Source organism: Chaetura pelagica, unplaced genomic scaffold (genome assembly GCF_000747805.2).
Source record: "Chaetura pelagica isolate M959 unplaced genomic scaffold, ChaPel_1.0 scaffold275, whole genome shotgun sequence".
Lineage (NCBI taxonomy): Eukaryota > Metazoa > Chordata > Aves > Apodiformes > Apodidae > Chaetura > Chaetura pelagica.
In genome coordinates this window covers 447,717-459,444 of record NW_009953486.1, presented here as the reverse complement: position 1 = coordinate 459,444, position 11,728 = coordinate 447,717, and the positions used below count along the sequence as shown (strand labels likewise).

General features: G+C 45.9%; 1 protein-coding gene across 1 annotated transcript in view; it reads right to left on the bottom strand.

Moving 5' to 3' along the window:
- PRPF6 (pre-mRNA processing factor 6) overlaps nucleotides 1-11,728 on the bottom strand; it is a 39,101-nt gene that overhangs the window by 10,673 nt on the left and 16,700 nt on the right. Inside the window, exons 2-12 of the mRNA XM_009998713.1 lie at nucleotides 10,875-11,043; nucleotides 10,279-10,397; nucleotides 9,586-9,664; nucleotides 8,656-8,832; nucleotides 7,695-7,850; nucleotides 6,941-7,035; nucleotides 6,169-6,325; nucleotides 5,804-5,966; nucleotides 3,184-3,302; nucleotides 2,034-2,252; nucleotides 440-562 (exon numbers count right to left, since the gene is read on the bottom strand). Coding sequence (XP_009997015.1) covers nucleotides 440-562; nucleotides 2,034-2,252; nucleotides 3,184-3,302; nucleotides 5,804-5,966; nucleotides 6,169-6,325; nucleotides 6,941-7,035; nucleotides 7,695-7,850; nucleotides 8,656-8,832; nucleotides 9,586-9,664; nucleotides 10,279-10,397; nucleotides 10,875-11,043 — 1,576 coding nt within the window. The remainder of the gene's footprint in view (nucleotides 1-439; nucleotides 563-2,033; nucleotides 2,253-3,183; nucleotides 3,303-5,803; nucleotides 5,967-6,168; nucleotides 6,326-6,940; nucleotides 7,036-7,694; nucleotides 7,851-8,655; nucleotides 8,833-9,585; nucleotides 9,665-10,278; nucleotides 10,398-10,874; nucleotides 11,044-11,728) is intronic.

The following is an 11,728-nucleotide window of genomic DNA, read 5'->3' as shown; positions in this document are numbered from 1 at the left end:
AAGGCCAGTGAAGTGGTCACTTCTTGTGTCAACATATAGCTTTTAGTGCACTTTCAAACTACTCCCCTAAAGCAAAGAAACCCTGGTAAAACTTTTACTCACTCCCCTGTCCAGTCTTACATTAACTCTTGAGCTACAATGCTTATGGCTTGAAACTCAACTTCCAGTTCCTTTAACCAGACCTCAATCTCTGTTGCTGTCACACACACAAACCCAAATAAACTCCAGCAAACGATCTTAGTATAAATTCAAATCTGCACAAAGCTCCATGATCCAATAACCTGCTGAGAGGCAGACTGGCCAAATGCAGGCAGGTCTTGTGGGAATCACATCCACTTTCACTGATAAAAAATGTCATTGCCCAAGGTCCAGTTCAATTTCCCCCAACTAAAAAACCCACAAAACTGAAAAGCAAAACCAGCATCACAGCTGGACATACACTGTCTGCATCTTCCATCCAGGTGTGCTTCCGATCTTCCTCCTCAATCCCAATCCCAATCACAGCTCGCATGATTGCCTGGCACGTGGCCACACTTCCAGCTTTATCACATTCCTCGGCATCCTGGAAACAAGAGTAAAGCTCAGCTCACCTGGAGAGATCAGCATAAGATTCTGCAAGAGCAACTCCTCATGTGCAAACTGAGACATCATGAAAAATATCTCGTTACTCAAGTGTATCTTGAGACTAACCAGTGAGCTTACACCCACTAAGGTGCTGCAGATGGAGTGACCTTTCCAGTTGGAAAGGTCTCCTCTTACAGCTCCACTGACCTGCCCTGAGCTGGGCCAACAGAGACCAAATCAATAGAAAAATGCAATCATTTAAGAAGGAAGAATTGTAACATCAAAGCTACTGACCTTCTTTCAGCTTCTGGTTTGTTAAGTCTCAGTAAGGGCTAAGCAGTAACTAAATTTAACAAATACACCCTTAATGACTGTGAAGCTAAAGGTGCAAAGGTTCTTTCACCAGAGCTTCCACTCTATGGAAAAGTGGGAGCTTCTGACACTGAAGCATCTGAAGAGCCAAGTGTGTCTTGCTTAGACTTGTTAAAAAGATCTGCTCAGGTAACAAATGAGAAGGAACTTGAGAAGACAATGATGCAGAAGCTGTGGTGGTGTTTTTCTTTTAAACAGAAGTTGGAATTAACTTTTAATCGTTTTACTGCTGTAAAGAAAGTGATAATTCTTCCAGATGGTAACAAGGACACCCATTTAACACTACATACTTTATTCATTATCAATACTCTTCAGCAGAGTGCCAAGAACATTCTGCTGCCTTGACTAAGTGATTTTAGCAGTAAATTGGTTTAAGCATAAATCTTTAAACAAAGCACAGAAGGAAAAAGGTTCTTTTAACCTGAACATGGAGGCATTTAGATGGCAACAGTTTGTGACATGTCAGTTACTAGAGGGACTCAAGCACCACAGCTTTCCAACATGACCAGAACTCTGGAAATTCCTACAGCTTTTTGCTGCTTTTCTAGCACAGAACATCAAAAATCCAACAGCCTGCAACGAACCTGCAGAGAGGTGATGTTTTTATAAACATCACTGAACACCACAGCTCCACATGCCAGCTATGACTGCTGCACACAGCCTCAGGACTACAAGCCAATGAAGGACTAACAATATTTCCTGCCTGCTGCACACACACTGTTTGTGTTGACCTCTTACAACCCTACCTGACAAAGGCTTCTTTGGCAAACAAACCTCTGAAGCCAAAAGAGACATATGCAAAAAACACATAAATCCTTCACTGGAGGCTTAAAGCCTCTGTCCTACTCAAGGCAGCAGCTGCTTCAACTTGAAGCTGGTCATCTTCCAAAGACTGAATTAACCCAGACATTCCTCAGCCCAACACACACCTTGGTACCCCAGAGTGTCACCCAACTATGGCTTTAGCTCTCCTCAGCTTTTTGGTCTCACCTCTTGTATCTTCACCAGGACCTCCAATAGTGCAGCTACTCTGTCCCACAACATTTTGCACCAATGGCCTTCAAACCATGGGTCTCTAACCCAGACCCAGCAAGTACCTGTATCCATTGTTCCCTGTTGATCTCCACCCCGTTAGCCCGGAGAGAAGTGATGGCTCTGTCGATGATTTTCTCCACCATCTGGGTGTTTCCATTGGCTTCCTCCAGCTTGGCAGCAGTGATCCAGATGTGACGATCTGTCGGAATGTTCTCCCGGGCTTTGTTGAGGACTTTACGAGCGTTCTCATAGGTCTCCAGCCTGGCCAGCGCGAGCCACAGCTGCGGAAAGCGGGATGGATCAGGGATGGGAACCAGCAGATGACAAGGCCGCCGTGCGGTGGTGGCAGCCCAAAGACAGAAGCAGCTTCATGCTGCTGGCTGGCAAGTGTCCTCAGGCAGCGTAAGCAGGCTGCAGAGAGCAATGGAGAAACAGCAGAAGGAGCCCACTGCTGTCCTTCAAGCTCAATCCTAAGGGATCCCCTCCATCTGCTGGGCTGCTGCCCTCACCCCTCTGTTCACGTCACCTTCCAAAGAGATGACTTAGCACACTCTGGTTCAGCACTTCAGAAAGAAGCAACGTCAGGTTACATTTTAGATGGGATTAGAACTAGATGATTGCTCCTGGGGAGATTCTGATTGGACACAAGAGGTACATTTTTCACCATGAGAACAATCGAGCACTGAAATTGTCTCCCAAGTGGTAGATTCCTCCACACTGGACAGTTTCAAGTCTCAGCTTGACAGGGTGCTAAGCCACCTCAAATAAACTGTAGTAGTACCCAGAAAGGTTGGACCAGACAATCCTTGAGGTCCCTTCCAACCTGGCATTCTATGATTCTATGATCTTTAAGGTCCCTTTGACACTTAACCATTCTACGATTCCCCAAGCTATATGTATGCTTGTTTCCTCAACTGTGGAGGCACTGAATGTGAACACAAATGTGGCTAATTGGCTGCAGCAGGCACAGCAGTGCACTGGCATAACTAACCTAGCAATTACATGGGAAAATGAGGCATATAATGACCACCAGACAATTAATTCTGGCAAAAAAAAGCACAGTCCACTACTCATCACATCCTTCTCACTGTGGCATAACGTGGTAGAAAACTCACACTGCACTCACCCTGCCTCTTTTCTTTCCCAAAGCTCTGCTGCCAACCTGCAGTGGTGTGTAAAGAGGTTGCTTTGTTTTACTTTTTAGAAACTTACTTCCACACTGGTTGGGCAACACTCCACAGCCCTGCTCAGCATGATCCTGGCATCCTCAGGTTCCTCCAGCTCCACAGCTGCTTTCCACAGACGCACCGAATTTGGAACATGCTCAAGGGCTACAGAGGCAAAAAGAATTCTGTCAATCATGACAAAGCAGTTTACTAAAATGAACTGCATTTTTTTAAAAAAACATTATCTATTAAAGTCTTTGTCCTATTTCAGATGAAATTTCCTGAAAGAGGGAGGGGAGGGAGGGAACTGACTTAGCTTAGCTCTTGCTTCAACAAAGAGAACTTAACATCAGAAAATAAAAAACTTACTTCATTATTTTAATTGGAAACAGGTTTTGGAAAGCCAAGGGCTTTTTCCCCCTCTACAAGCTGGAATTGCAACCTCTTCATTAAAACACCTAGCAGGACAAAGCCTTCAGTCTCAGCAAACGAGTACACTGGCTTCATCCTGGCTCAAACCAGGACAAGGATCTCCAAAACTAGGTAGCCTAATCATGCTGGTTCTCCCTTGATAGAAAAGGAGGATCTTCAATACTAACTAATAACAAAACCTTGTTCCTTAGATGTTAAAACTGTCCTCTCACAATGCAGCTTTCCTGTAAGCATCTCCTGACAGCTTAATGGATCCCAGCTTAGCTTTCCAAAAAGTTGCCGGCCCACTATACAAAAATAAAACCAGATGCATAAAAGCTTAAAGGTATTGCTGGTGCTAACACCCTGAGAGCCACTGAACCCCCAGTGTTCTTCCAGTAATCCAACATGGACTCCATCTAATTAAGAGTCTTTGTGGCTTCTTGAATTTTGTCCAAGAGCTAGCTACTGCTGGCAGAAACTGCATTCTCTGCAGAACATCCTAGATGAGCTGTCTGAAACACTCAACTCTAAACAACAGCTTTCCTCAGCCTGTCTTTTCATAACCTTGTATTTTGAAGTGACATTGAGAAACTGAGGGGTTTTTTAAGCCTTTTGTCACTACAACTTACACCACAGACTACCAGTATTAGCTGCATTGCAGTAGTGGTTTCATTGCTTCCACGGTGATCGTACACAAATGTGCTCCAGCGACAGAGGACTGAGTACATCCTTGAGCAGAATTGCAGGGAAGAGAAAAGGCTTCCAAACCTACTCTGAAATCAGCCAGGCTTCCAGGCAAGGCTGTTCCTTTAAGTGTTCCTGCTCAGGCAGAGGCACAATGCTGAGCCTCCACTACAGAGCTCCACAGAAATGCTCACGGCATTTACCGGTGGTGGGCCCTGAGGATTTCACAGAATCACAGAATATTAGGGGTTAGAAGGGACCTCTGAAGATCATTGAATCCAACCCCCCTGGGGCATTAACCATTTCTCTTTGAGCCTACAGCAGCAGCAGATTTTTCAGAAGTATTCCAAGTGAATAATATCAGCTTGCAAGAGCTGACAGCATCCCTCAGCAGGACTGAACACGTTTCCATAGACAGAGCATTTGATTTGTACACCTCAAGATGTGTATTAAACACTGGGCTTGCTGGCTCTCCAGATCCTGCTGGGTGGTAGGAACACACACAGCCAGCACATGAGAGAAACACACTATGAAAGACATCACTGACAACACCTGGCAGTCAGTTTTGGTTTTGGATAATGAGTTATAACTGCCACTTATGGATGTATAAACCAAAAGCTCCAAGCACCGTACCACTGGTATTCCCTGGGGAGCACAGGAGCCCTGGGAAGCTGTTAACAGAGAGAAACCCCAAAAGAGACTGATAAACCACACTCCACGCTTGGTGTCAAGTGATTAAGCAGATGGCTCCAAAAACTGAAAGAAGAAATTATTCTCTCTGCAAATACAATGTTTAAAGCAAAACTCAGTACTTAATGCACAAGTCCCTGCACTCACAGTTATGCTCTTCTACTTGCACTGTACTTGGAAATGTGTCTCTGCTCACGTAAAAGTGTTTTTCTGTTCAGCATCTATTATTGTTCTTGAGAAGGACACACAGTACATAGGAGAGATGCTTCACAGCACACTGCCCTGCTTAACCAATGAAAGCTAAAAAAGCTACTGAAGAACTCATATTTGAACTCTCCCAACTTGAAGCCCAGGAACCTTGAAGTGCCTTTCATCCACAAGAGGCCATTTCACCAGACACGTACAATTTTACATCCAATAGTAAGAGGCAGAAGGGAATTTAGTTCCTTTGAAGCCAAGCCATCCAATACTGCAGAATGCCTCATGGAGATTTAGTAAATGTATTAAATCCAGACCCTTTCCCCTGTCTAGATTGAAGTCAGGAGATATAACTGACAGAATTCAATAGTCAGAAAGGATCTAATCTCTACTGATACAGACACAGTAACTTAAAGTGATCAAAAAATTAACACCACTAGCCTGCAGGGCGGACCTGGGATCAGGGCAGCAAAACAAGCTGCTGTTACAAGCAGTGCTGTTTGGAAAAGATAGTAATTCCAGAAAAGAGGAAAACTCCCACGTACAACAACAGATGGAAGGTTTCATGTAGAGAGAAGCCGTCTGTCCTTAAACTTCGGGATGTCTTAACATCTGAACAACTTCCAACAGAACACAGAGGGAGACCCCAGCCTCTGCTCCCTGCCCTGCAGAACTCTCACCTTTCCTCAGGACACGTTTCTTGGCCCGGATGTCTGTCTCCAGCTCTGCAGCTCTGATGTAGATCCGGACAGACTGGGGCAGGTGCCGGACGGCCTGGGCCACCACGGCCTTGGCTGTGTCCCCAGGCTGAAGCCGGGCAGCTTCTAACCAAACATCTTCACTCTGTCAGGAAAACAAAATATCTTCCTTCATATCAGAACAATAACTTTAGCTGGAACTAAATATGTGTTCTTCTAGCCCTGCAGATAGTGAAGCTGAATTAGATGTAGCCTGATACAGGCTCAACAGAGAGATGCTGATGCTCATAACCACAACCTCTTTCTACCACCCTGCAGGATCAGATGGGAAGCAAAGCAATCCTGACCTTGGGGCACATCTCTGTCCCTTTCATGATGAGGTTTCGAGCCACTTGCAGTTTGCCAGTGACCTCCTCCAGGCGGGCTGATGCTATCCAGGCTGGAGGATGATGAGGATTGGTCTCTCGTACAGATTTCAGGAGCAAACGAGCTTTCTTGATATCACTAAAGGAGGAGAAAAGACAGAAGAAACATTTTCAGTGAGCTAGCAAACAGCTCTCCTGGATCAGCAAGTGCTTCACAGTCAGTTCTTCACAGCCACAAGCAGATGCACAGAAACTGTGACCCCTAACTGGTAACACAAATGACATGCCACCAAAACAAGCTTACAAACAGACATTAACACAGCAAGATCTCCATGAAAACTGGTTAAGTATCTGAGTCAGATTTTTTGGAATTACAGCTGGACATTGAAGGCTGATAATCACAAGCATTGATTTCAGTCAAGTAGTCAATCAAGCCTAAGTTAGCAGTACAGGAGCATAATCAACCAGGTTATTTCCTGGCCCACACACTCCCATCACTCTGGCATGTTAGTCCAGGGATAGAATAGAAACACTCCCCACAAGTGATGCATCCAAGTCAGATGCTAAACACACAAGCTGCAAGCCTAGGGCAGCTCTCATCTTACAGGAATTCATCCTTGAAAACTCACCTGGCATCTGTTACAAATTAAATCCCAGCTGATAGCCACCCACCCACTGAACACAGATTTCCATTGATATGCAGGATCACAGCCATTACTAAGAGGATAAACGAGTTAATCCTTCTTAAACTTACTTGATATCTCCTCCATGTGTGGGAATCATGGAATTCAAGTCTGTCAAATACCCCTTGGGGTCCACCACAGTCTGGCCACTCACAGAGTCCGACACCTGGGAAAGTCAAGTCAGCACAACTGAAATGGCCACTCAGCCCCCCCCATCTGCCTGCATGCACTACAGGCTGGAAAAAACACTGCTGCTGGACAGGAAAATCCTAGACATTCATCTGGAAGGTTAATGGAAGAACCCAGAGAAGGAAGAAAACACAAAGCCTTGCTTATTATTGCAGAAAACAAGCAGCTTGGCTTTCAGCCACCAAAAGGTCTTGCAGCCCTGCCAGCTAAAACCCATTGTTCAGTTCAAGCCACATTTAGATGGGAAAACCAATGAGAAGGAACAGAAGTCAGTAACAATTTAAAAGCACTATTTTTCAGCATTTTGTGCTGCATCCTTAAACAGGATAAAGAGATTATTCCCATAGTGAAATTACCAGTGCTGCTTGCCTGAAGTTCACCTCTGGTATAACAGGGCAGCCTGCTCTGCCAGACTGACCAAGAATTCCAGGGTAGAACTGTTATTATTCAGGAAATTAGTGTTTTCTATTAGTGTTGAGAGCATGAAATTTAGGGAGGAGGAGGAGAAAATTATTTCACAGCTGAGCTTCTAACACGCAAGAGAATGAAGGACTTTTCTAAAACCATATCTTAAATAGCAGCACAAAACTAACTCTGGGTAAACCTGTGACAGATCCTGCCTTCCCACATCCTTACCTGGCTGAGCCTCATATCCATCAAGGTGTTCCTGGCTTGGCCAATCTTCCTCATATCCAATTCACCTGTCCCAGGTGTCATTAAGCCTGGTGTCATTCCTCCTGGGTATGGAGTATTCAGGCCGCCTGGATACGGAGTGGTCAATCCACCAAATTGCTAAACACAAGAGAAATCCATGCCTAAAAATCTCTCCTGAGACTGCAAAAATAATTGGCTGATCTGCACTTCTCCAGTGGCTACAGGGCAGAGATACCAAATCCCACAGGTCCCTCTGAAAGGGTGGCTTCCCTGGATAACAAGACACTTCTCACACAGGTTTTGCAAATCCGTAGGTGATTATGTAGGTTTAGTGAAGTCAGTGAAATACCTGACAGGAAAGTGAGAAATCTGAGCAAAATACCTAAACCCAGGGTACTTAAACAAGAATATCTACCAAGTTGTCCCATGGATGTTTGAGCCAACTCCACTCCTCCTGGAACTGCAGGACCATAGCAGCAATGGAGCAACAAGCTAAATTACTTAATTTCCAGTTGACAATCAGGCAAATAATTTTTTACACAATTGCTCCAGGACTGAGCAAGCCATGAGGTGAAACTGCACTCTATCTTCTTGTCAGAACAGAAACACATGCTGGTTATGCTCAGCAAAACCCATCAGCACCATTTTGCAACCAGAGGAAAAAGAGAAGAAACAATTTATTCCGTTTTCAACACAAGAGCCAGCCTGTCCCTGCCTGTCCTCAAGGATTCTCTGGCCACGGGTGTGCACTGTAAGACTCCAGCCAGCACAGGAGCTTCACACCCAGCAGCTCTTTTGCCAGACTCACCAACTACCACCTTTTTGGTCAAATATCTTTGGGTTGTTGTCCCCCTTCCAGTGCCAGTGCTGATGGCAGAGGTTAACCCTTGTCTCTAGGTACAAAGCACAGACCCCACCTCCAGCAGCTCTGCCCTGTGCTCACCGTCTGGCGGGGATCCACAGTGGTGTGGTTCTCCCCTGACTGCAGGTGCTTTGCAAAGAAGCTGTCGGGAACAGGCGTCAGCTTCTCGTAGCGGGGATTCCTCTGGCGCTTGTTCCTGGCATCTCCCACTTCTGGGATACTCAGCCACTCTTCCTCCGTCACCTCCGCCAGCTTCCGCTGTCAGGACACAAGCTCTCAGCGTTATCTGCTGCAGATCTGGCTTTAACTGCTCCTACTCCTTAAGAGATTTCTTTTTCTTGAAAGAATTTGGAGCAATGGAAGACTTTTCTGATCAGATTTTTCTAATCCAGTGCACAGAATAATCTGATGTGTTTCACTAGAATTTTATTTTAATCCAGACTGAGATTTCAAATCATGTTTGTTACTAAACTCAGTGCTACAAATACATTCAGATTATATTCAGATTCATACCTGCAGCATTGAGAGTTTTTATGACTAATCATTAAATAGCTTAAACATTTTATTTAAAAGAAGATTTAGAGTCAGATCCTGCTCAGTTACCTTTTCAATGCCAACAAGTGACCAGTCCCTCAAACACAGCAGCACAGCACCCTCTCAGGAGCTGCTGTGAAGCCACAATAAACCACAGAACAAAAGCTTAGGATCAAAATCTGCACCACTTCCCCCATGCTGGGCATCCACAAGCGCTCAACAAGCAGAATCCCTGTATTCTCCTGTATCCCTACCAAGCATTTGTATTCCTTACTTTATTTGGGGTTTTTTTAATTTTATTTCATTTTGTGGGGTTTTTTCTTTGCATTTCCTTATTTTTCCAACAGAAAGTCATTCTAATCCAGAGAAAAACAAAGCACTTGTTTGTTAAGACAAAATCTGGGCAATGCAGAACGTGCACCCACCTCCTGGGTGTCACAGGGATGAAAGTCACACTTCAGACAGTTTTTTCCTTACCTTCAAGTCCGAAAACTGCTGCTGGATTTTGGGCCGTTCCATCCGGTATTTCTCTATCTCCTCTTTTTCTCGTTGTTCCCTGAGGAAAAGCAGCACTGGGGTTATGCCCAAAGCAACACTGGGCACGTCTTTAAGTTGGTGTGAAACAAGATCGTGTTTGATCAGAGCTGAGGCTCAAAAAAAAGCATCTTCTCCAAGCTTAGATCATCATCACCTCCAGAAAGATGTCTTCTCAAATAAGACACCACTGTCACAAAAAGTGCACATTAGTGACTAACATCCTCTTACCCACAGAGCAGAGAGTGACTTTAACCAGTTTAACAACACTCCCCAGTTCACAAGACACCCCCATTACCTGACTTTTCTAACCATTTCCAGTGGGAGGTGTCAGAACCCCAGGCACTCAACATCCCTCCACACACTCTTCAGGACCTGCAGGGCACCTTCACTGAGCTACAGTGAAGCAATTCAACTGCACCAACTCTTGGAGCAAGTTGTGCAAACTACCCATTGTCCTTAGAACCTGGAGCCAGGGAGTTGAAGGAACAGCATTAAAACCATTATAAACTGCTTCTGCAACAGACCCAGCAGACATAGATAAATTCTGACCTAGAAAGTGGGAGAGGCAGAGGAAAACTCTGAAACACAAACTAACTAGAAAACAGCCCAAGCCAGAGTTGTAACTTCTCCTACCTTCTCTCTTTCCTGCGTTCATCCATCCTCTTATCCAGAGCTGCATAAATGGCATCTGCCTCCTCATCATCCTTCTCATAGGGACCACTTGAGAACAGGCTCCCAGCATATCCATTGAACTAAGGAAATGGGAAGACAGTAGGGAAAAAAAAAGAGGAAAACAATTTTAAAAAGCAGTATCCTCAGGTAAGAGGAAGTTTCAGAGAAAGGGATGAGGAAGCTGAAGGACTTGAGAGAGACTTTTTACCAGGGTGTGTAGTGATAGGATGAGGGGGAATGGTTTTAAGCTGGAAGAGGAGAGATTGAGGCGAGACATCAGGAATTCTTGACTGTGAGAGCAGTGAGGCACTGGAACAGGCTGCACTGGGAAGCCGGGGACACCTCATCCCTGGCAGTGTTGAAGGACATGTTGGATAGGACTTGGAGCAGCCTGGGCTGGTGGGAGGTGTCACTGCCCATGGCAGGGGAGTTGGGACTAGATGACCTTTTAGGTCCCTTCCAACCCAAACCCATTCCACGATTCTAAGATGTCTCCTCTTTCACTCGAGAGAAAAAAACAAAACAAAACACCCCTAAGATGATGAAAATCTCATCACCTCATCGTAATTGGTGTCGTTCAGATCTTCATCATCATCATCAGCTGTCTGGTTCTTCTTCATCTGATCCCCCACCGTCCTCTTCCCGGGCGGCGCGTGCCGATCGTCCACGGGGTCGTTGGCGTCCCGGGCGGGCCCGATGTCCGAGCGGGTGGTGAAGCCTGTGGCTCTGGTGACAAACCAAGGGACAGCAACTCAGCACCCCGAGACCTCACTGCTGCCCTTGGGACACCCAGCTTCCCACTGCTGTGGCCCTCAACCCCCCCGGTGGCGGGTGCAGTGCTGCTTCCTGCTCCTAAATCTGATTTCCAGCTCAGCTCTGCAGGAATAGATGGAACAGGAACCAACAGAAGGCTCCAAGGAGACCTCAGAGCACCTTTCAGTGCCTGGAGGGGCTACAGGAAAACTGGGAAGGGACTTTTTATGAGGGCTTGTAGTAAGAGGACAAGAGGTAGTGGATTAAAACCCAAAGAGAGGAGATTCAGATGAGATGTTAGGGGGAAATTCTTCCCAGGGCACAGCTGAGGGAACCACCCCAGCATGAGGGCACCAACACATCAAGCAACTCACACCCAGCACAGAGCAACTCCTGGTGCCCACCCACCACCAAAACTTCCCTTTCACTGCTCCCACCACAAACACGCCTAGATTTAACTATTTTTAAGAAGCCCCCACGAACACACACGGTTATAAAACCCGGAGGGCCACAATCCCCCGGCAGCCAACGGAGCCTAAAGCTCCCAGGAACCCATCCCCGGCGCATTCTCAATACAAAGGCGCCTACGCGACCACGAACAGGGACCACCTGGTAGCAATGAGACCCGAACTGCCCAGCAGGCCGCGCCAGGCCTCGG